Raw genomic sequence first — 25,105 nt, 5'->3', positions numbered from 1 at the left:
TGCACTGTCTGTATGTGTCACAGTTTCTATCTTTAATTGTTGTCTTTGAGCTTCTGTAAAGCCTGCTAGGTCTTCCTTGAAAAACTATTAGTGTAAAAATGTAATTAATCTTGATATGTGTCTCAACCGTTGACATGTTGGATCTCTAAACTTGAGGGAATTGAGCCTCGAAAAGTCATTGAAACTTTCATGAATTTTACGTTTAAGAAGTTGTTGGAACCCTGAACTCTGCTTAATTCTAGCATATAAGCATTTAATACCAAGACGTGGACACATATAAGCTAGCTCCTCTTTTATTCTCGAAGGAAAGCAACCACTGAATACAAATACACAGAAATGTTCATGCCACAAAACCACATGAGTTTTCTTTATTCAATAAATTGGACTTATTTGTGTTTCTAGAATCACCTTCATCTCTTTTGCCGCAAGACTAAAGAAGAGTTGTCAATTTAGTTCTTAGTTAAGTTCTGTGTTACGTTTATGAATGCCCTGAACAGCCAGCAAACCATTCTTCACTTGAGTGAAACATTTATTGTACAGAGTTACAGGTTAACATGACAACGGTGCAGATGAAGTAAACAATACTGATGAGTTCCACTATTAATTCACTTAGATTTTCCATCAAAACTGCCACTGTTTGTTCACTTTCTCCCAACAATAATGAGTCAATGAGAGTTTAAAATTCAATGTTTTTTGTGACACTGAACACAAACAATGCTTTTATGATCAAGACTCTCAAGGCTACCCTGACTCTCCAGTTGGGAGCAGCACAGTGGAGAAAATTTGATCAGGTCCGTATGTAGTATTGATCCATTCTGAAGTAAAGTTGGCCTTTGAAGTCTCTGGCAAGGGCACAAGGAAGTGCACACTTGCTCCCACGGCTAGAAGAGCAACTGCTGCAAACATAATAAGGCCTCGCCTGAGGATGAGCTGTGTGATGGTGAGACGGCCACCCTTCAGCTGCTGGACCCCATGTCCACCCTGCGTCCCCGCGTTCCCATCATGGCTCTCGGCGCTCACTGACATGTAGCCTTCCCCTGACTTTGGAAAACAAATTTCCAATTATTATATTTTTAAAATAACAGCTTTAAAATAATTCTGATAACAAAGTGCCGTGTAATGGGGTGAAAGGGGTCTCTATCATTTGTATCCATGCTATGTAACTTAAGTGAGAGGTTCGGATCACAATGTTACATACATGTTTACTTCAGCATACAAGTTCTCAACACATAACATTGTTATGATGTCATGAGTTTTGATTGTAGTTAATATCTACATTACATCTGACAAACTGTTACAGCCCTGAGATTTGTACTGCCAGCACTGATGTTGCTTTCTAGGTAATGTGGCTTTATAGGAACAGTTCAGCCAAAAATGAACATTCAGTCATTATCTATACAACCTCATGCTGATGGCAAGTCAGGGGAAGTTTCATAGTCCGCAAAACATTTCTGAAGCCTCAAAACAAAACAGTGTATCAGCATTCTTCTAAATAACTGAAGTCGATGGGGACTACTTGAGAATATTAAAAAAAAAAAATAAAATAAAAAAATAGATAAAATGGCTCCATACAGCTCATGTGGCATTAATCAAGTCTCTTATAGCAGCAAAATCCCAGTTTGATTTGAAAAGACATTATTTAAGCTTGTCCAGCCACTTCAAACAGGCACTAGCACTTTTACTGTAGCTTAGCAGCTAAAGTGAAGATCTCAGCTTAACAAAGGGCATAAGTAAGTAATCAATCAATTTGGGATCTCAGGACATCCTGACACATTCTTCAGAATGTTCACAAGCTGTATGGAGCCATTTTTTGGTTGTTGTTTTTTTGGGTGAACTGTTCCTTTAAGCCATATGGAGAGCAAGCATGATACAAAGCAGATGTCCGATATCTGTGACTCAAGTGTGCAAAGGAGAAAATTACATTACAATAGAATGATCCACAGATAACGGTGTGAAGCAAGCCATGAAAGACCATTTAGTTATGAGAGCAACAGGCCACTTACATTCCCATTACTTACTGTCCAGTCAGCAGCTGTGCTTAATAATGCCATATGCGTCTTTTTCTGAGCTCGTTTCACAGCCTGCAAACAAACAAAAAACGTAACTGCCACTTTCTCCACATTCGTACACAAAACAAATAGTTTTTGAAATGTGCCAGATTTGTCTCAGCGCTTCAAACAACCTGGTTCTGTCAGTGTATGTGAACAGCTGGTTCCATGCGTGATCCTGAATGTTAGATTAGCCCGTAGCTCACCTCCTCTGTCATTCTCTTCCAGTTCAGCTTGAAGATGACAGTGATGTAGAAGGTGGATTGTACGACGACACAAATGAGCAGTCCCAGCCAAAAACCTGCAGAGAAGAAGACAAATTAGTCTGTCGAGGGCACAGCAGGCTACACTTATAATATCCTGCTCTTCCAGTGTGTCATTTATAATGTCTCAGACAGTAACAAAACAGGACCATTTCATGCAATTACCTAAAACTCTCAGTTTTGCGACAAACATTAGAGTAATACTCAATGAAAGTCCTATGCAGTAGTATCCAATGAAATTGGCCACAGCTGGAATCTTCTGTTTGCCCGTGCCCAGGAAGATGCCCGTGCACACACACTATCATGGGAAAAAACACATTTTATAACTGACACAATTGACTTGCTTTTGGCATCATACTGCGAATAGATTTTGCTTGTGAACTCACCACAAGACCATCAAAGAACTGAAGGAAACAGTAAGCATTCATCAGGTGAGAAACCAGGCCCACGATCTTCCTGAAATGATCATTAAGATTGTGTCTTTGCATGTAGCAGTCATGCTTTCACGTCAACAGCGTAAAGTTACCAAAATGTAAATGCAGCTGGAGACACTCACTCGTCAGAGGTGAACATGTAGCCAATCACCGTCTTGGTGGAGCCAAGCACAAGACCTTCAACAACTGCAAAGCTACCTGGAAGAGAGGAGCTGTGAACTCTGTCAAACAGTGGAGAATCAAACATGTAATGATGTTGTCAATATAGACTACCACACCATGTTTCTAACTGACCTGCAAGAGTGAGCGACATCTTGCTGGTGAGGATCGCCCTGGCGGTGTCTCCTGCACCGAGGGCGTTACCCACACGGGCACACGCTGCAGCTTGGATGCCGAGAGGGAACTATGGGTTTATCATTTTACATAGAAATACACAGAGAAAACCTTCAGGATATATTTTTTCACAACCAAAAGTTCATTGTGGCATGTTTAACTAATCTGTGACGTGTTCAGAGTTCAGTTCATACCATGTAGGTGATGAAAGCCACCATTATCACAGCATGTTGGGCTGCCAGCTCATCTTCACTCAGCATTCCTGATCATCACAGACGGAGAAGAGAGAAGCCACGAATCAAAGTTGGTATTACATGCCGGTTTGATAAAATCGATGGGCTCAATTAACACAGTTCTGCCCTGTTCATTCTCCATGTGCATGCACTAATGCATCATTTGGCGCTGGTTCTATTTAAAAATGTGAGTTCAACTGCTGCCTTAAATATTGTTCAGTACACTAGTGACCCTCACCAACACATTTAATTTCCTTTCTTTTTTCCTTGTAAGATGTACATTTTCACACAATGTTCTCTTTCCTATTGAAATTACTTTCCAGCATTAGAGCATAAACTCAACTCACTGACCTTCATTACAGTTCACAATGTTTTTATTATTGTGAGAATGACCCACTGTGACTTATCTTAAAATGTATTCAAGACAGTCTAAGCATGTTTTCATAACATATGTGTCCTTCAAACTACAATAAAGAAGAGTCTCAGTAGAGCTTTAACTGTCAGGCAGTGCATTATGGGAAGCCTGCCAATGTGCTGAAAATGTTGCTTTAGAAAATAAAAAATAAAATAAAAAGTTTTAAGTTGTATCAACCTAAAACTAATACTACATGTATATTTTCCTTTACTTAATGAGAAAAAAAAGGTTGATTTGACTTTTTTTTTCAGTGTAAAATATTTATGTTCAATGTGATTATGAACATACATGGATTACCTGCAAAAAATCCCCCAAACTCATAAACCCACCACTCGAAACATGTCATTAACGTGCTAGGAATGGCCAGTTTCATGTAGGAGCCCCACTCCTGTAGCGATTCTACAGACCAGCCTGCAGGGGGAGAGAGAAACTCATTTATGTAGTGTGACAAAGACGGAGGGTGGACAGAGTGATTCATGAAAACATAAGGAAAACATGAATATTAAATCCCTCACCTCCCCATGTTGTTACATGGAGCTTCTTCCACCAAATCCAAGCAAACATAAAACCACAGACGTAAATCTGTGACAGAGTATTGGCTGCAGCAGATCCACTGTAAGACGAGCACACACAGACGTCAGTGTGGAAATGTTTAATTCAGAATTAAAATGAGAAGTGTGAGTACACCTACCTAACACCCAGATCCAGCCAGTAAAGAAAGATGTAGTTTGTCAGCACGTTTGCTATGTTTGCCAGGGCAGCAGTGTACATCTGTGGCAGTATTATACCCTGAGTACACAAACAACACATGATGTGAATGAGTGCCACTTATACCTTTCACATCAGAAATTGAATTTTGTTAATGAAGACGACATGTTTTGATTCCCTGATATAAAAGAGCTGTGTACAGGAGATAAGGGCACCTGGTTCTGCAGATAAGACACCTGAAGCCCGTGTAAAAACATCGCCTATGAGAGAAAAATAGATAAAAACTCTTTATGTTAAGGTTTGAGGGAGCAGTTTCGCTAGACATCTCTGACAATGAATTGAATTTGCACACACAAAGGTGGGAGAACACTCACTGGTACAGCTGGTATGAAGGCTGTAATATACAGCTGGGCTATTCTGAAATCAAGAAGCTGTATTCAGAGCCAAGAAAAAGATAATTTAAGGTAATATATGCTGCTCAGTGTCATAAGTTCAACCTCTGCTCTTTCATTTCAATGCCCCTACAAAATGTATTCATGGCAAGAAAAGCTTGCTTTTTGAGGAGAAAAAGTTATTCAATAGACTGAGCAACCCTAAAGAAAAACGCTGCTCCTGAAACGTCTCATCAGTAGTCACCATGTCACATGTTTGTCTAATTCATGCCTATATCCACAGTAGAAGCTAAGCTAACCGGAAGTCAAAAAAATGACAGAGCCGGGAAGGGTTGGGAAGGGGTCCATAAAGAGACAGGAGCCAAAACAGAGCGTCTCACACACTGCAGCACTGGACAGTATGAGAAAACTGAAGGGTCTCTTGAGCATTAAAGATTAAAAAAGTAAAATTGTGAACCTGAAAATGAACATTATATGTCTCCCTAAAATTATGAAGTGTGTGTTAATATTACTTCTACCATATAAATACAGACTTATCACAGAATTCATAAAAGTCATTTGATCCATATTTGAAATCAAGATTCTCTGTTTATGCCAAATCTGTTCAGGGAATCTGTGGGGACGAGAGTGGCATTTGTTGGTGTGTTTGTTAATGTAGGGACACATCACTGGCGGTAATGACAGTAGTATTACTGCATAGTTGGTGCAGTTCATTACCTGGCCACTTTAGGGTCCTGTCCCATGCATAACAGGATGGCCTCAGCGTTAATGAGGAGACCCCAGCAGGGCAGACAGAACAACAGCAGGATGATGATGCCCCGCTGAAGGATTACTCCCACCCGCAGCAGGTTCTTACCACCAAATGTCTGCACGACAGCACAGACAATGTTAATCATGACAGAGCAGAGAGGAATAAACAATTTTTACCTGGAGTCAGTGAAATTATATTATATACCTGAGACACCAAAGTATCACATGCCAGTCCCAGACCACAACCTGTTGCTGCAGTGGTAACATTTATAGTCTGAAAAGAAAATTAAACATACTTGAATGAGTCTGATCTCCTCAAGGATTCTGATGCAACCACTATTCCTATGACTCATGCAAGTAAATGTCCTATATATTGATTAAATCATCAGGGTTTTATAGAGAAACATAAAAGCTATGCAGAATTTATGGTTGAAATGTCTTATTTTTATCCCTTGAGATGACATCTCCAACCGTAATTTTTCAAGCATCCTTAAGTCTGTGGAGCATACAGGTGACCACTCACAGCAGAAGCTAGTCCATAGCCAGCCATCACATCATTTCCCAGACGCCCACAGAACATCGTAACCACAAATGGAAGCAGGTAAGTGAGGATTCGAGAGAGCAGCTAGAAAGACAAGCAGACAAACAAAGAGTGGTGCAGCTGATACAGTGGTTCAGTCGTCTGGATATAATGTCAGAGGTTAACGTTTCTGCAACCCACAGATACGGCCAAGGTTGACGTTTGTACCTAACGTGGCATACTACGTTCACATTATTTATCAGCTGACTGGCATTATTACAGCGAACAAGGCTCGCAAATGGCCAATCGCAGTTTGAGTCACACCAGCGCAGATTTGTAGGGGCACTTAGGGACATTTCTGACTATTTTTGTTTGCAACATCTCCATCTGTGATTGTGACAACCAAAACAGGTATTTTTAACCTAAACCATGATATTTTCCGAACCCTAACCAAGTTGTTTTTGTGCCTAAATCCAAGCAGTGTATAGACACAGCATTGACGCAAGAGAGAAATAGAAATTTGACCTACACAGACGGAAAGTTGTAACATAAAGAAATGTTCTGTTTTAATTTGGTTTAGCAGAACCGTACTTAGCGAAACATCTGGCGATTGGGTTGGTAAATCCCAGGAAACACAATTTGGAATTGGTTAGCATGGCTGTTTTTGCAAACAAGCTCATCAATATGGCAGTTTGCAGCCACTGTTTGAAACCTAGCAGCTTTAGGTTGACTGGTTTCTGCTTCCATAGCTCAGGCACAGGGTCAACTTTCCTGACATTTGAAACAAAACACTTTTATCAATCTTCATCAACAAAGAAAGACCCCTCCGTGCAGATGAAGCAGAGGTATGAAACAGCGCCAGTCCTTACCAGAGGCCCTGTCATCCTCAGGATGTGGTACAGCTCGTCTCTGTGGGCCAGGGGAACCCTGTGGCGCACCCACCTGCAACAGAAAAGCTTGTCACTACACTCCACCATCTCTGCAGGATCAGATGCTAATGACGGTTTTTCCACTGAAGCGTCGCTCCTCTCTGTTTATGTACAGTATCTTTGATGCTCTTCGGGGACAGAATTCACCACTCTTGTCTTCAGTATTTCAACATCTCAGATGGTTACTAATTAATTTAGTTGAGGTCTGTTTAACAGATTGCATCGCAGGTTGACATTGTGGGGAAAAAAAGACAAAAAAAATCTTACTTTGTCAAACAACACAATATTATGTAAAGGTGTAACATGGTACAGAGTTCATTTTATGAGTCACTATTTAATGCAATGTTTTCTAGGTGGATACAAGAGGTTCACATAGATGACATTCACAATTTAATTTCACATTCAGTTAAAATGTAATTTTGCGTTCCATTGCATTCACTGAGTGAATAATTATATGTGCCAATAGTTCCCACTGCAGGAAGCATACTAAATAAGCATAACCTGCCTTCAGCCTGACTCGCTTTTGTCAGATACGATATGTAAATAGACAGAAGGTATGAAGTTATGATTATTCATGAACACCTTTCGCATTTTAATGCCTGCGCAGGTTTCCTTTGAAGAAGTGAAATCAGTCCGATCAGTCTCCATCAATTCAGCCACACATGTCCATTATAGTGTTTAGGAATATAAAACATTAACATTGGAGCAGTAAAGGTTAACCATTCAGTGCTCTGGCAACATCTGAAATGATATGCAGGCCTCTGCAGCTGTCAGCCAGAAAACCCATTCAGCTAGCTATCTGTAGCAGAGTGATGGCATATATCAGTGCAAGTACGCTTCCTGTTTCCTGGATATAGAAAAAATACTTTCCACATACGATTTGTGGGGCCTTGAAAGCTGGAGATAACTAAAACAGCATTTACATTTTGGTTGATTTGTTGATTTAAAGATTTCAGCCGGCCTGTCCCCTCAAAGCTGATCTCTATATAATGTTTCAGCACTAAACTTTCAGTAAGAATGCATTTGGTGAATTCTTCTTTCCTCACAGGCACAGAGGATTGTTTGGTGCACCCATTTTTCCCCTTAGATGGACACACAAACATACAACATTTTTTTCCCACAAACTTGAGTGTGTCCCTGTGTGATTGCTTCTCATTGAAAAAACTGATGAAAGAAACAAAGCCTTCAGGAGATATATCCATTTGGTGCACAGTGTTACACAGACAGACACTCACTCAGACAATTTGCTTGTGTCACTGCCGACTCGGAAAGTTGTTCCAACCCTCCATTTCCTCTGAATCCCTCAATACAACCCTGTAAAAGCAAAATTGGTGAAGTGAGTATGAGACCCTGAGCAGCCCAATTTTGCCCAAACAGCATGTGTTTTGGGCAAAATGATGTTGCAATAGGTTTCACAGAACAACAACAGAATATGGTGAAATCCATGGCAAGTCGTGAGATCACAGCGAGAAAGACAAGTATTTGGATTCTCTCTGTCTCCTCAGGTAATCTGTCGGTCTGAATGGGAGTTCAAACCTAACAATAGAGAGCAAAATGTACAGGGTTTCTGCCAGCACTTCAGTCTCAACATGCTGAGGGTACGCTCAACCAAACCTGACACCCTGGAGAGGATGACGCAGGTAGTCAAGCATGTCTGCATAAAAGAGCCCTGCCTCTGAGAAGTACTGTTTATATAGAAGTCAATGTTTTAAAGAAAAACACAATCCTGACCAATGTTTCCACTAACATAATGGGGAGATCTTGTTACTCAACATGTCTTATTGTCTGAACTTTACCTCTGACTGGTCTGGATGCAAGTCTTGCAATTTCCTGAACCGCACCTTCCTGCACCTGATTAAGAGTCGAAGGCAGTACATATTGTTCCTTCAAAAATGTTGTCACTGAACATAATCCAGTGAATATGCTGCCAGCACAACATCAGTGACCAACAGGTGAAGTGATTCACCAGTGATTGACCATCTCAGTAAAATGATGTTCTGCTGAGAAACCTTGGGCGCTGGCATTGAAATGTGCAGATGAATGTGACAAAAGAGCTCAAGGTGACACCTGGCCTCCAAATTCTCCAGGTATCAATCTGGTTGAGCATCCGTGGGAAAGCCAGAAATTCAATCCATGGAGGCCCCAATGAGATCTGATTGTCGCTGACCCATCAAAGCATAGACAAATGACCTCTGCTAGTGTCCTGTGATGTCTGGCACCAGGACTTTGGTAGCAGAACGTTTGAGTCCTGTGGGTTTGGGAGCTGTACCCTCCATGGAGCACGGATGCTTGGTTGGACTGGGTCCTCAGGAATTTGGAGTCTAGGCGGACTTCTTGAGCTCTTAGTAATGTTAATCTGGCCATAACCTACCTCCTTTCAACCAAAGCAAACTAAGTGCTTGTTCTTGGCTGGTGCTAGTGCTAGGTTAGAGTTAGTTCAACCTGTGAACCTTCTAAGAATATGGCTGCTAGATCTGTCACATTTTGAAATCTGTCACAGATTTCCGAGCATCTCTAAGAACAATGATGGTGGACTACATCAGATTTTCAAAAGTGTTCAACTTCTTTTCAAGTTCAAGAAGTCCAGACTGCAAGAAGAGAGGCTGTCTCCTCTTCAGTCCACTGCATGCGTAGTGAAAATCCCAAATTCCCCCCCAGCTCCTGATTCTTTGTCGTAGTCCAGGATAGTGTTGTTGCAGCTTTGGTTTGGCCAAATCAGGAACTAGAAGAAAGCAGAAGATAAATATACTGATAACACTTGACTCTAACAAGGTTTTACCTATTAAACCAACCAGAATATGATTATTAATATCTGAATCACTCATCTCACCGTATCAGAACAAGCGAGTGAGCTGTAGCTTCAAATGCATCTCTGATAACAGGGAGGGTCGAGCAGAATGTGGCATTTGTGTTCATTCTGTATGTGGCTTTCAGTCTCAGCTTGAGAGACTGAGATCCTCTAATGTGACAACCGGAAGCCCTTTAGGCTTTATGTTGGCTAAATCAATCAGGCTGTTGGAATCACGGATAGCATGTGCTGCAGCGCCAGTGATTTGTATCTGTCACTTGTTATTTTCACTAACACTGCTCTTGCCTTTGTGTTTGCTGAGTCCATCGGATGACACCTCACATCTCAGCTTCCCCACAGCCTCTCTGCTGTGGGTCGTCCTCCCTGCCTTGTGTCTCTCTTGTCCTCTCTTTTCCCTGTCTCTGCCCATCCAAACTTTCCACCAAGTATATCTTTTCTCTGCTTGTTGAATAGGGCACGTTCATTTTTTTTATCCTGGAATGACAGACTGGGATGGTGTGTCAGTGACTGTGTAAGCCTCACTGAGACTACAAAAGCAAAGCCAAGTATAAGAAAACTTTTAATAGGTGATTATGTAAGTCTGTGCAATGAAGATCTAGCACGGCAGGGTTAGTCTTGGCTTTCTCTCCAGCTGTCTAAATGTTGTGCAATGTGACAAGCAAGTCTGAGGAACAATAGGAAGTTGAATCCTCTCACAACAACAATACTTTAATTTCTTTGATAAAGACATAATGATTGGGAAATTAACATTTGATATGCTTGTTCTGTAAAAAAACCCAAAAAATACTTTAGCATCTGTGGGGATAGTCAGAATATTTGCACACGCGCGTTTACAGCCATGCTTGCAGCTGTCTGTAGGCACAGTGTTGCTTTGAGCTAACATCAACATGAGTTATTGACCTTGGAAACAGTTGACAAGTTATCTCACCACATGTCCACGTGACAGTTTATTGATTAATAGTTAGTAGAGTATTTTGTTGGCTGCTGTGTCCAAGGTCAAGGGTGAACGTTAACGCTTACAAGGATGAACAGCTCTGCTCAGAAACAAGACTACGGCCAAGCTCGCTGCTCTACAAAGCTGCACAGTGGAGCTTTAAGCTGAATGCTAACATCAGCATGCTACATGGTCACAATAACACACACTGATGTTTAGCAAGTATAAAGTTCACTATTTCAGTTAAGCATGGTAAAAACAAAAATATTTGCAGCTTTGTTCCTTTGTTGCTCATTTTTGCACTATATTATGTAAATATGTATATATGTATATACGTCAATTCTATTTTCCTTACTACTTTCCCTACTTTCCTTTTTAATTATTTTGTCTATTTTGCTATTGCTCTATTCTTGTAATATTCTGCTGCAACAAACAAATTTCCCCGTCTGCGGGACATTAAAGGATTTCTGTTTCTGATTCTGATTCTGAAATATAAAATATTTACTAATTAGCACTATGCAAAGTACAGCTGAGTCTAAAGGGAAAGCCATTAGTTGTGCAGGTACTTAGTCTGAGGAACTAGACATATTAGGTTTTGACCTGATGCAGTTGTTGATTGTTGAATCTCATTCCCACATTTCCAAATTCTGACAATGTGGGCTGGAGGCTTGGTCAGAGCAACTATTGTTTATTCACTAACAAGGACCACGCCAAAAGCTGTATGGAATGAAAACAGGAATTTATTACACGTAATGACACATGTTAGATGCTGGGAAGGAAAGGGTCGAGGGATGGAAGGATGAAGGGATGATGGGGTAGGGGTCGAGGGATGGGGGAAGGGGTCGAGGGTCGAGGGATGAGGGGGTTTAGGAAGGACGGGTGAGGGTTGACAGGAAGGGAAAGAAGCTGGTGGGATGAGAGGATGGAGGGGGAGGTTTGGCGAGAGGAACAGGAGGAACGGAGTGGGTGTGGAGACGCTGAGTGGGGGAGCCGCCTCCGATCTCTTCGTAAGCCCCCAAGGAAACTTCAGTGAGACAGCTGTGTGTGAGCGTTTCTGATGTCATTTATGTCGTTGCGGATGTATGTATGTTAAGCGGGGGAAGACCATCGGCCGAGGATTTTGATGACGTGGTTGGGGACCCCCTGCTTGGAGGCGGAGGAGGCGGCTCCGATGCAGAAGGAGTGCCCTGAGTACAGATCTGGGGATATTCCTGATTGAGACAGGATTTGGCGGAGGTGACGGTGGAACCAGTGGCGTGTGGCTATTTTTCCTGTTTCTGTGACGAACAGAGGGTCCTGGGGGGAGGCTCTGCTGGCTAGCCTAGAGTTGATGTATTCTTGTAACGGTTCGAAAGGGCTGATGTACGAGTCTAGGCGGAAGAGATAGATGGGTTGAGGTGGACCGGACTGGTTGGTCTTGCTGCATTTAAGGTTGTAATAAGGGTGTCGGTGGATGGATTGGAAATATCTGAAATGGATGCGTGGCAAGATGGGTTGTATTTAGAGGTAGAAGCCGTGAATTCGGAGCAGCGCAGAAAGCCGAAGAATGCTAGAAGGAACATGGATTCCAGGACCTTGTCGATGTACGGGGATGAATAGCCTGAGCGGAGGGTTCTGATGCATCGGATGAGGAGATCTGAGGTTAGGGGCGAGCGTTTTGGTGGAGTATGGACTTCTGTCTTGCGGAGACCTTTGATTAGCATCGTTATGTGAGAATGAGAAGTGGCTTGGCATGGCGCCCCGGAGGTTAGTCTGGTGAAGAAGTTGATGCCGCTTATGTAGGCCTGGATGGTGGTGGATTTCATCTTCAGGATGGAATGGGCAAATGAGATAAAGCTCGACAGGGTCAAGACGTCGAGCGAAGGAAACGGAAGATTATGAGAGGCGTGGAACGTTTTAAAACAATTCCATCCGGTCATGTATGATGCAAGTGTACGGGGAGCGACACTGTTCAGGATGGCGTCTTGGGAAATGGAAACCAGGTTTTGAAGCTCGGGAGTCAATTGAAGATGGTGGCAGAAAACGGTGGGACTGGAGTCAGGACAGTTTCGGAGGCTGGCGCCAGTTGTCTGAATTTCTGAAATGAGAAACGGGAGAGTGCGTCAGCGATTGTGTTCTGATGGCCGGGGATGTGAGCTGCTCGGATGATGAATTGGTGTTGTGCCGAGACTAGGGTGAGTTTCCTGACGAACTGCATGATGTCTAGGCAGTGTGAACGTCCCTTGTTGATGATGTCTACAACTGCGGTGTTGTCGGAGTGGATGGTGATGGTTCTCTTTGACCATTTGTGGCCCCAAAGAATAGCTGCAATGATGACTGGGTACATTTCGTAGATGGCGGAGGAAGGAGAGAGCGATGAGAATTCAGGGGGCCATTTGGCTGAAAACCACTTGCCGCTGAAGTAGCCGCCGAAGCCGACGGAAGGAGCTGCATCTGTAGATAGTTGGATGTCTTCTGATGAAGTGATGTGTGTGTCGTAGAAGAAGGAGATGCCGTTCCAAGATGAGAGGAACTGGTGCCATAGTTTGAGCTGCATTTTGCAAGAGTTGTCCAGTGTGACGTTGTCGTGGAGTGATGGGACTGAGGAGGCTATGGAAAGCAGGTGAGACAGGAAGGATCGACCTTGTGGGATGATGCGGATTGCATAGTTGAGGTGGCCGAGTAGCGAGAGGAGTTGGCGTTTGGTGCATTTGTGCGCCAGGAGGAAGTTTGAAATGATTAAGGAAATCCGGTGTACTTTTTCTGTTGGCAGGGATGCTTGGAGTGACACGGAGTTAAGGGTAATGCCGAGGAATTCCAGGGATGTGCTGGGGTCCTCGGTTTTCTCCGGGGAGAGAGGGACTCATTGAAGGCGGAGATCAGTGTGTTGAGACCGTGTGACGGGGGAGAAGAGGATGGCGTGACTGTAAGGAAGTCATCTAGGAGGTGAACGATGTAAGGTAATCTGTGTTTGTTCAGCAGGATCCAGCAGAGTGCTTCAGATAAGGAATCAAATATTTTTGGGCTGCTTTTGCACCCGAAGGTGAGGCGTACGGCAAAGTAGTATGCGCACCTCCACTGAACGCCGAAGAGATGCCAGAAGTCTGGGTGGATGGGAATGACTTTGAATGCACTGGTGATGTCTGCTTTAGCCAACCAAGCTCCTTGGCCGGCTGTACTGATGAGGGAGATGGCATGATCTATAGTTGCATAGTGCATTGAAAAGTCTGGGCTAGGGATTAGGCTGTTGATGCTTGGGACTGGGGAGCTGTGGGGGGATGAGAGGTCTATGATGAGTCTCTTTTTTCCTGAGTATTTCCTGGTGGCGATGCCGATTGGACTGATTCTGAATGGACTGAATGGTGGTTTGGGGAATGGACCGATCATGAATCTGTCTTTGATTTCTTGGTCCAAGAGTTTGTCGACTATGTCGGGCTGGGAGGTGGCAGATTGTAGGTTGTGGCATGTATAGGAGGAATCTGGTGTGACTACTAGACCTGGGTGAAATCCGTCTTTGAATCCTTGGATGAGGTAATTAACAAACTTGCGGTCGGGGTGACATTTTAAAGCATCGGAGAGAGCGTGGATGTTGATGGGTGTGTTCAGATACTTACACAGGCCGTGTTTGGTGGGGTTATGTGGACAGGTGGATCTGGCATGGGCTCCGCCGCAGAAGGAGCAGGTATGAAGGAAAGCGGCAGCTTGAGACTTTGCAACCGAGGTCGTTGAAGTTGTTGCATACCATCCTCCCGCCCTGATATAATACTGGTCTGCCTCTTTTGTCAACTTAGGGAGAGGGCCGAGAGTGATCGGTTGGATGTTGACTGGTTTGGGAGTGATGGATGGAGGAGGGGCTGTTGGGGGCATGTTGTGGAAAACGGCCGGCTTGTGGTTAGTTTGAAAGGTGGTAGGGGGTAGAGAAGCGGTGAGGGTGCAAGTTGTGGTGGGATGTGATGGGGCGCCGCACATGTCGCAATTAAGCGAAGCGCGGGCCGAAAAGACGCAGCAATAAAGCTCTGTGTCCAGCGTACCCCAGTACGTTCCTTGCTTGAACTGATGAAGGCGGCCAGCAGCTTGGGAAGCAAACAGAATGTGGTATGTATAAAAACCGTTGCCTCCGAACCGCAAGGCCAGGTCGAGGACCAGAGACAAGTAGTCGTCCAGCTCTTGCCTGCGTTCGGGGAAAGATGAGCAAATGATGTTACGGTACAGGGAGAAAGAGAGGGTGAATTCTACGGCGGTGAGTTCTTTGGAGCGGGTGGATAGGGGTTGCTTGAGCGCAATTGGACCGAGTACAGTTTGTAGTTCTCTGGGTATATGGGGGTTGCAAATGGACGGATGTATAAGGTGGGCGAGGTCGACATAGTTACCCGCGAGAATCTGTTGGCGGAGAGTGGCTGACACAGGAGATGGGCGAGAGGAAGCGACTGGGCGTGCTGGAGGAAGTGCTGTGGCTAGAGTGAAGTTATTGTGAGTGGGGGGATAGGTGGGGAAAATCCAGGATCCGGTTGTGGGGGGAGCTGTGAAAAAAGCAGGTGGGTTAGTTGGAGGACAAGGAACATGAGTCACATATGGGTGATGGGGAAGGTAGGGGTAGGGTTGGGGGGGGGGGGAGGGGGAAAGGAAGAGACAGGAGGAAAGTGAGGGTTTTGGCTGGTGGTGCCGCCGAGGACCATTGTAGTGGGTGCGCTCTGTGCGGCTGAAGCGGTTGAAGTTGGAATGTGGGGGGTGGTGGTAGCCGGAGGAGGTAGGACAGGAAAGTTAGGAATGAGAGAAGAGCTAGGATAGGAGACAGGAGGAAAATAAGGGTTTTGGCTGACCGTGTTGCCTTGAGCCGTTGTTGTGGGCACGCTCTGTGTGGCTGAGGCGGTATGACTGGGTATCATAGCCGAAACAGGAGGGACAGGGAAGTTAGGAAAAAGAGAAGAGGAAAGGATGCTGGGATGGAGGGATGCATGTGCTTGGGTTGTTTGTGAAGCGTGAGATAAGGAAGAAGAAGAGTTAGGAGCAAGAGATGCAGGCTGTGGGTTTAGTACGACCTGGCCCTCTGGGAGGGCTGTTGAGTGAGGTTGGGCTGGGTGCGTGATGACGTCATCGGCGCTGCGGTGGGAGCGAGGCTGTGAACCCGGAAGTGGCCGCGGAGTTCTGCGGTGTGGAATGCTGCTCTGCTGGGAGTTGGTGAAAAGTTGGAATAACTTCGCCTTGTTGTCGGTGCGGTGGAAAGTTATGTTCCGCTCTGTGAGGGTGCACTTAAGACGAACGACCGTCCACTCCGAAATGTTTGGAGCCGCGGGACGATCGGCGAGACGGCGAGGCTAGGCCGGGTCGCGGAAGCTTCGTCCGGAGCGGCTGGAGGAAGGAGTGTCGGTCGGACGCCGGGCACGAGATCGTCCCCTGGAGCAATGGGGGGGGGACGGGCGGATGGTGCTGGAACCGCCGGTGGATGGAGGCTGGGAGCGCCTGACGACATGGATGGTTGAGCGTGTCCGGGCTGGCTGACGAGGAGGGATGATCGGTGATGAAGAGGACTCTGGGATGTCGTCAAACAATTCGCTGTCTGACGGGTTCAGTGAGAGTTCATTCTCCATGGTTTAAGGTACTGCTTTCTTTCTTGTTTTTCTTTCGGTTCTGACGATGTAGAGAATCAGTCAAAGAGGGAGTGAACGGATGGGGTGTGCTTAAATATATTTCGGGCGGAAATGAGATGAGTTCGAGGCGTGGTCTTTGTTCCCGAACCTAGTTATAACACTTCATTTAAGGCCCCCACACACTGGCCCAATCGTTGGACGTCTGAAGCGTTTGGAGAGATTCGGATGAGGTCGGGAACAAATATGTTTGGTGTGTTCAGCTGCGTCGGAAGCTTTCGGAGCCGCACAGACGTTGTCGGATCCGACTGAGCATGCGAAGTCTGAGGAGGTGGGCCGTCGGACATCTGAGCCATTGGATTCTCTGATTGGCGGTGTGCTAGCGAATCAGCGCGGTGTGTGGGAGGGGCGGAAGTGACGATGGTCCCTCCTAAGACGACGTCTTTGTATCATAATGAGCCCGAGAGCACACAACGCGAGTGTCAGCCTAACCATAGTCATCTTTCACGTATGTCAAGTATTTAGTCCACAAACGTCTTCTCGAGTCAGAAGAATACTGAATCAATACTGTGTGCGCTTTGTTTTCTATGCACTCCGTTCCTCACTTCGTTCCGTCATTTCCTGTTTTGGATTACTGGCACAAGACTAGCGCCACCCGCTGTTAAGGAGGCTTATTGCATCTTGCGCAGGCGCAGAACGTACACGCTACAGTGGAGTAGGCAGCACGTCGAAGCGGTGTGTTCAATGCAACTTTTCTGCCGAACGGGTCAGACGAGAGGCAACAGAGTGGTCGGAGAGTGGTCGGATAAGGCAGTTGGACGTCTGGGCGGTGTGTGGGGGCCTTTAGGGACGATCACAATCAACAATCTTTATACAGAATCACTCACCCCTCCTTTAAAGATTGAGATTTCCGCCAGGTTACAACAGTTCATCATGGGGGGAAAAGAGTTCCTGGAATTTCATGGAAATCCATCTGAATTTGTTGAGATATTTTATTCAAAACCACAAATGTTTGTTGCTACAGGAAAGTCAAAGGATCAACTTTTGGTTATCGCTTTTTAGGGCTCCACTTACCCCCAACCCCTATGCCTGAGTGAAGATTTCACCTTCGCAATAAGGTAAAAGTTGGCCACATATTGTTTTCATACTCAAAACAAACAGGGAGCAGTATGTAGATGTTAGTAACTTCTAACTGCTGCTAACTTAGCTAGTAAGCTCAGTTAGCCGTGCAGCTAACAGTTCAGACTGGGAGCTCATGGCACTGGGGAAGTGTTTATTCCGCTAGCACAGGAGCTTTGGACCTGGACAGGCTGAGGCTGGCTGTATTCATCTCTCCAACATAATACATCATATTAGTTAACTGACTTTGAGTGCGAGTACACTTTCTTTTGTAAATTGTAAACGCAATACATAACACAACCTGCTTATAGTCAATGTATAATATGGAAATGAGACACAATTTCAGTCCTGACATTGGCTTTACACCATTCTACTGATCCTCAGATGGCTGTAATGCACCACGGACTCTGCAATGTGCTCAGAAGAGAAAGCTTGTGAACTTGAATGTACTGTATTATTAGGGAAGGCATGAATTCATCCTGCTTCTTAGACATCAAGGACACTCATAATGTGCTTGGTGAGGGACACTGAATGTAACTATGACTTAACAAAAAACCTCCACAGGGCACCTTTAAGAAGGTCGAGGCTCTTTATTGGTTCTCTCACTGCAGCAGCTTTCAGTAGCTGTATAGAGGGAGTAGGCTTAGATAGTCACTACAAATGTTTCTTTCAATTTTGTCATATTTTTTAGTCTACTGTAATATGAAAAAGATCAGAATTTTTTTTTTTTAATATCGGGGTTTCGTTGATGCATAACAGCACAGTTGGTCTACTTTATTCGGCCCCATATGTCAGGCCATCAGCTGCCTCTCAAGTTCCCTCTAAGGTCTGTGATTGTGCTGAGTGACACTGCGCTATCAGGCCCTTTGTTATCAAACCAATCCTTAACACTAACCCTGAAAGAACAGAAGTTATCCACAGTCATTGCGGACCATGAGGACACACAGTATAAAGTAATTTAGTACTATGAGACACAGAGGGGTGGTATGCAGGAGAACATTTTCATTCTTCTATAGCATGGGAACCTCCAGCTCCTTATCACTGAGCAAAGTTATACAGTCCAAAACAAAAGATGCTTTCTGAACTCGACCAACTCGCGTCAAAGTTAAAAATTAATCTTCGAGGGTTGTGGGCTTATCTTGGCTGAACATTATCTGAGGTTCAACATCCCATTCTTAATCCCGCCTCCTGTTTCATTAAAAACCCTCTGCACAGCTACACCGCCTGTGCTTTCCAGGTGGATCAAAGGATCAAGAGCCAAATCTTACTTTGACAATTTATCCCACTCATGATTTGTTTGACTGAATTAAACGTCTCCGAGGAGGCTCGTACTGCGTATTCATTTGGTTCTCCTTTAATTATTCACTCTCATTTTGTCTTTCACAATGCTGCAAGAAGCACACATCTTGTGTTAATGAGCTACTAAGCCGACAACACCCTTGCTAGATAGCTTTTTAGAAAAGATGCCTGTATTTACTATCTTAGATTACAAAGAAAATTAAATTAGATAAATTGTAAAATTAACCTGGACATGCAGTGGAATCCTGTTTGTAAACATCTTGCTCGCAGGTACAAAATAAAGAAAAGAAATCACGCTCCTCATTTAGCTTCTGTTTTAATTATAATATGAAACGTCTGGAACACAGAGAGCAGAAAAGCCTCTGAACCATCCTATAAGCTTAGTTGAATATTTATGACTTTGTTTAATGATGGCGGTAAAAGATGTGAGCTCTGCTATGAAGAGACAGAGCCTGTCACACCTGATGCTGCTGCGACCACTGATATGTGACCTATGCATCTGACCCTGTCTTCATGGGTGCATTTTAGGTAATTGCCTTCTCAAATGCAATCTGCAGTTTGGTTTTTTCCCCCCTAAAAGTATTCAGCAGGTTTCCAAATGCTTCATCATTTCTTGTGACCCAGATGTGAATTCAGAGGATGTCTCGCCGGCTAATACGGCAGAATTTTCGAACGCATCCAAGCCCCCGGAGCTCCAAGCCAGCGCTGTGCCCTCCAGAATCATTTTGAGGACTATTTTTAATCTTGCTGCAGTGCACCCCCTTGGTAATTCCCTCGACTTTCCAGCAAACAGCTAAATCGTTTATTCCAGCATCACCGCGGCTGCAGATAACTAAGGTCAAAAGATAAATTGCATTATATCTCATAACACATGTAAAGCTGCAGCCACTTTTTTAAATGATTACTATTTTAAATCCAAATGAGTTCAAACAACAGCATAGAATGTTAAATGATGTGTAGTGTGTCAGATTGAACCAGGATAGTAGGAGGAGGGTTTCTTTAGCGGCTTGCCAGAGGTACAAGTGTCTATCTCTGTCTCTCCTTGCCGACCCGAGGAGTGTGCTCTGGTTAAGAATGTGTGCTGTGTTATTTACACTATCTGAGGTTTTATTCCTGTTGTGTAGAGATCGGGCGTGAAATACCACTCTCTTTATCTCTTCCTCTCTCTCTCTCTCTCTCTCTCTCTCTCTTGCTCTCTCTGGGCTGCTCTGGACTGTTAATCTTTTCAGATTTGAATGCATTCCTCATCGCTGGCCCGGCATCCAGAAATCACCTGCCAGATCACAGGACAAATTAAACCCCCAGCCTGCTGTTTTGGAATAACAATCAGGCTGATTTAGTGGTGCTATTGCCTGGAGCAGAGATGGAGGTCATGTTAAGCGTTAAGTTGCTGCTAGGTAACCGACTTGTTTTTTATGGCAGAGCAAAGAATGCATGACCTCTGGATGTCTTTCTTACGCAAGCATCGCACTGTGCTGTTAGAGGAGTAGTCTACATGTGTTAAGTGACGGTAAATAGATCTAACGCAACGTATCTTATAATAAGAACGGTATCAGTGATTCTAAAATATCAACTCATGATACTAAGCTGCTGCAATCCTGCTCCCTTTGCCTTCCCACCACACCTGCACTGCATCTCCTATGTTTGCCCTGCCCTGTTCCCAGTGTTTTATCAGCTGCTTCTCTGTTCCCAGTGTTTCTCCACTCATAACCCTCACCTGTGTTTCTCCACTTCCCTCCCCCTGCACCTCATCCCCTCGTTGGATTAGTTTGTATTTAAGTCCAGATTATAGTTCAGTCTTTGTTAAGTCATCCGTTGAGTTTCCCTGATCCCACTGTTGTTTTTTTGAATGTTCCTGGTGTTCTGTCACATTCGCCTGTCCCTCGTGTTGCCATTCATCCTGAATATAACTTTATCCACTCTCGGCCTGCACTTCTACAGTCTGCACACAAACCACATTAAAAAAACACACCTGTGACAGGTTTTAAAGTCATGAACAACTTTAGTGCTTCCTGGTATAGATGCCGTCTGGATCTCTGCCATCTGGATCTCTGCCGGAGGAAGGAACGTTATTCTTCCAAAACGTTTTCCTTTACTCAGCATTTCCGAAGATGATGATGGAGAATGGTGTCCAAAACATCGGTGCAAATTAAGTGTCAAATTTTGATGTCTGGTGATTGTGAACACCATGGTATATTATTTAAAAAATGTTTCATATTCAAGGATCTATGATTGCTGCAGCCCATTATGGAGGGGTTTCTTTTATTTGTCTGCGTAATGCAACAGCAAATCTCTCGCACATAATCTTGCCTTTTTTATGACGGCATGTGTCATTATTATATCAGAAATGTTGTTGGATGAGAATAGAGTCAGGTAAGTGCAACCCAATGTCATTTGATTTTGAGGGCTTCGGTTATATCCTGTTTTATTAGCTCATATCCTCACTTTCACTTCCTCCCTTTGTCTGTTTTCTCAGAGTTTTTTTTTTGGTAGACACCCGTGTCTAATATGTTAATCACCCCCTGTTTATTCAAACCAGTGTTTTCCCCTCACGTTTCGTTGATCTGTTTTGTGCCTCGGGTACTGTGTTCTACTTGTGTCTACTTGTGTTACTTGTGTTTTCCTGGTTTGTTTAGTTTTTATCGTTTTGTTTCTTGCCTGTGTTTTGACTGCCTTTGCTTTTTGGACTTTTCTCCGCCTGTGTTTGATGTTTGGATTTTTTAATTTTTTTTTATTTTGTGTTTGGACTGCAAGCTTACTTTGTGCTGTACCACCAACCTGCCTCTGTTTCTGCATTTGAGTCCTCACAACTTTGCTAATTGGGACACTCGATTACATGATCCTTTATCAACAAAATTAAATCTGCCCAGTTGTGGTAGAATTGTAAATGTTTGCATTTCAATGTTTTCCTGTTTATATTTAAGGATTTTTGTAAAGGACATCTTGAGGGCTTTTCACACCACACTTGGTCCAGGGTTAAAAGCATTCTTTGAACCCTCTTGGCCCCAGGCTGAGGGAGCTTTCTCACTGCCACAATCCTGGCACACTGCGAAGTAGGCTTACCCCGACTTTAGCCAAGGGCTTGCAGGGTTATCCCTTCAAAATCAACTAAACACAGGGCTAAAAGTAAACGATGCACTCTGAGAGTGTTGTCTTTTCTTTAACACATGCCTAGTAGATGTGCAATGTGAAGCGTGTTGCTCTGGGCTGTGTGAAAGAAAAAGGCTAAGTCTTCTCAGGGTCAGTAGCAGTCTGAAAAGCCTTCATCTCATCATAAAGCTGCACAACAGCCACTAAATGGATCTCGTGGTGAGACTACACTCCAGTGTGAGGGAGTAGTTTGCATTTGCTATTATAACCGCACGTGTTGAAGAGTTAAAGGCAGACGAAGGTTGTGTACATAATCAAGTTGTAGAATAAAGTGCAGATGCTTCAGTTAAGAAGTTAGTGATTACAGTTTTTCTGTGGTTCAGTTGTTGCTTGAGCACCTGGTTGGTTAGTGAGGTAGCAACAGCACGCTCTTACCGAGGAGCCTCAGAGGAAAACTATCTTGATTGAAGACACCGATCAGCTGATGTGACGTCGTCTGCACAAACGGTTATAACAACAGAGAGAACAGGGACACAAATTAGGAGGACTAAGTTTTAATCACTTAAATCGCAGCGTTCACTGTGGTTGACTTGCGCTATCGTTCATGTGAATCATGAAGCTCGTGGTATAAGAAACCAGCCGTCCCTTCGTTCACAGGGGAACAATTTCTTGCCTGTTTTCCCAGACCATATGTTACTAATGCTGTTCAAACATGGCTTGGAAAATCAAATCACATTATAGCAGATGCCTGGGGAAGGATATAACACTTTAATACGCAGGTCACTGTCCTCATCTTCTTCACAGTGATGAGGGAAGTCATCAGTTTGATGAAATTGCTCGTATATTTTAGGATCTGTTCTGAACTGTTAAAGAACATATTTATGGAAACATCATTAAACAGATTCAGGCTCAATAGCTGAATACTCAACAAGCCTCTGATGTGTATTCATATATAATGACCCACCTCAACTATATGATTCAGAAAACTCTCTCTGAACAGCTGAAGGTTGTTGTCATTCATGTCCTGACCATCATATAACCAGATCTTTATTAGTACATAGAGTTTGCTTGGTTATTATGGAGCTGCAAATATTTAAATATAATTTTTTTTAACCATGCCAGCTGCTGCGTTGGTCTGTGGGTGGCCTGGCACCAATTGGTCCAGAAATATCTAAACAAGAGTTGGATGGATTTCTATAAATTTTTGTACAGAAATTCATGGTTCTTGTCTTGGTTTAACAAAGGGGACCCAAACGCAGACACAGGCAGACAAGTAACTAAACAAAATGCAGCCTTTAATAACAAAAGCTGGAAATCGAAATCCATATCATACAAAATACAAAGACCAAACATAAAAGCGAAAAACAAAGCGAAAACCAACAGCAAAGTACAAGTCCAGGAAGAACACAAAGTAACAGCCAGAAACACGGGACAGGAGACGGGAATGGGGGACAGAAGAAACACAAGGGCAAGACAGAACAGACAAACTAACAAAGAGAGGGGAAGACAAGAACTTAAAGGTTGAATATGTAATATGCTTATTAAAAGCTATATTTTTTCAAAAATAATACATCCACGGGGCGTTTAGAGGGGCGCAGATTAAAAGTAATGCGTTTCCTTGAAAAATTATGTCTAGTCTGAAATAAATAATTTAAGAAATTTTGACGGGTTCGACAATGACTTCCTGTTTACATTTTGGCAATGCTCGGCACAGCTAGGCTGACACTGGGTAAAATGGCGGAGTCTGCAAGCTCTTCAGAGCCCCAGCGAACGGTGCGTTATCTGTCCCAACAGCTGAGTGACCGGAGAAGAGCAAAAACCAAAGTAAATATCGGTGAAGCATACGCTCGATGGACTCAGGTAAAGGATTTCCACGGCATCAAAACACACGCGGAAATGGCGAACTTTCTCCTGGATCGGTAAGCTAACTCGCTTGCTAACTTAGCTAACGTTACCTGTCAGTCAAACTCCTCTGCTATACTTATTTTAATTATATCACGTTGATCCTAGATATGAGAATACTGATCGTGACCCATCGACCTCCACACCCAGTAAACGGAGGAAACGGAGGCGGCTCAATCCTCCTGCCCTGTCCAGTATTGCTGGTTCACTTTCACCATTGCGGTCAGTGGCTATAATAAAGAATATTCTAGCTAGCTATCTGTATTTACATAGGTCTCAAAATAGAGACAAACCTGGCAACCCGACCGCTGGAATTACTTTTTTGTTGTCGCGATTACGATCTTGAGACACTAGATGGCGGCATTCAGCTCATATTCCATATTTCACCTTTAAATAAACAAGGGGTAATTAACTGATAGAACACAGGTGAGGAGTGAAAAGGGGGGGAAAACAGACAAAGGGAGGATGTAGAACGGGAGACACGACAGAAGGATATAACTGCAAAGTAAAACAGGAAATAACAGAACTGCAAGTTAAATCAAGACAGTGCTCAGAAGATAAACTATACCGAGTGTGATGATCCGCGTTCTCTAGCACCACGAGCAGGTTGACATTTTTGTGTTTTTCATGAAAGCTCTTGAGCACTGCAGGATGAAAATTAAATTCTGAAATTTATCTCAGACAATAAAGTTTCCCTCAGGATGATTTCTATTAACTCTGATGATCCCTTCAAGTGGAAACAGACAACTTTCAAATTCTTCCCCCATAGTGTTTCCAATTGGTGTCAGCAGTGATGGAACATAACGAAGACTTTGACACAACAACGGCATTGTTACTTGTTCAGAATAAGTTAAAAAATAGTTGTTTTTTTCCAGTTAAAGTTCAGTGAAAACTAGCAAAACTGACATTTGTTCAGTTATTTTTGAGTAAATACTAAATAAATTGAACATCAGTATGTTTTTCGGTAATCTACAAATGTCATTGTCACTAACATTAAGCTGTACAGATGAACTCTGCAATCTGCTGTTAAGCGCTACAGGACAGTGAGTGGATGACTGGGTTTATTTCCAGCAATCAGCACAGGCGTGTAGCCATTTATTGGTGGGACAGCAGTGCTGCTCTGATGATTGTGCGGCAGAATAAGGCCAACAGCTGTGGCGGCTACAGTAAAAGTCAGTCCCTCCAATGTCGGTAATCTGTAAGTGCTCAGCCAAACCAGTTGTTGTCAAGTTTCATAAGGGAATTGGAAGTTTGATTGAGCTTTTTAGGTGTGACTTTACAACCCAGACGCCTTGCAAATTCTAGGATATCTCAGCCAAGTCTCATGCCCCACAGTAAAACTCCTGACCTTGAGGTATAAAAC

At 43.7% G+C, this 25,105-nt stretch overlaps 1 protein-coding gene, 2 long non-coding RNA genes and 1 pseudogene across 5 annotated transcripts; 2 read left to right on the top strand and 2 right to left on the bottom strand.

Moving 5' to 3' along the window:
- Window positions 1-511: 511 nt before the first annotated feature.
- On the bottom strand, window positions 512-9,144 carry LOC115595430 (multidrug and toxin extrusion protein 1-like). Of its 3 annotated transcripts, XM_030439940.1 has the most exons (18): window positions 8,261-9,144; window positions 6,966-7,038; window positions 6,100-6,201; window positions 5,782-5,850; window positions 5,544-5,692; window positions 4,809-4,851; window positions 4,650-4,694; window positions 4,418-4,515; window positions 4,242-4,339; window positions 4,024-4,137; window positions 3,273-3,340; window positions 3,040-3,148; window positions 2,868-2,943; window positions 2,698-2,767; window positions 2,477-2,609; window positions 2,255-2,349; window positions 2,004-2,081; window positions 512-1,041 (listed from the first exon to the last, which is right to left on the bottom strand). In XM_030439940.1, exons 2-18 carry the CDS (start codon window positions 6,978-6,980, stop codon window positions 742-744), a joined length of 1,662 nt encoding a protein of 553 aa, XP_030295800.1. In that variant the 5' UTR covers window positions 6,981-7,038; window positions 8,261-9,144; the 3' UTR covers window positions 512-741. The 3 variants fall into 3 exon arrangements, with proteins under 3 accessions (XP_030295800.1, XP_030295780.1, XP_030295790.1); XM_030439920.1 differs by lacking the exon at window positions 8,261-9,144 and having other exon boundaries at window positions 6,966-7,165; XM_030439930.1 differs by lacking the exon at window positions 8,261-9,144 and having other exon boundaries at window positions 2,019-2,081; window positions 6,966-7,165.
- Window positions 9,145-12,717: 3,573 nt separating this feature from the next.
- On the bottom strand, window positions 12,718-15,633 carry LOC115571678 (uncharacterized; annotated as a pseudogene).
- Window positions 15,634-19,741: 4,108 nt separating this feature from the next.
- LOC115595428 (uncharacterized) lies at window positions 19,742-20,743 on the top strand. The gene is made up of 2 exons (XR_003986700.1): window positions 19,742-19,826; window positions 19,980-20,743. It is a non-coding gene; the product is annotated as an uncharacterized LOC115595428 (long non-coding RNA).
- Window positions 20,744-23,715: 2,972 nt separating this feature from the next.
- On the top strand, window positions 23,716-24,019 carry LOC115568973 (uncharacterized). Its single transcript, XR_003981473.1, has 2 exons — window positions 23,716-23,759; window positions 23,851-24,019. It is a non-coding gene; the product is annotated as an uncharacterized LOC115568973 (long non-coding RNA).
- Window positions 24,020-25,105: the final 1,086 nt, after the last annotated feature.

The sequence above is a fragment of the Sparus aurata genome, chromosome 2, assembly GCF_900880675.1.
Source record: "Sparus aurata chromosome 2, fSpaAur1.1, whole genome shotgun sequence".
Classification (NCBI taxonomy): Eukaryota; Metazoa; Chordata; class Actinopteri; order Spariformes; family Sparidae; genus Sparus; species Sparus aurata.
This window is presented reverse-complemented; position numbering and strand designations above follow the sequence as displayed.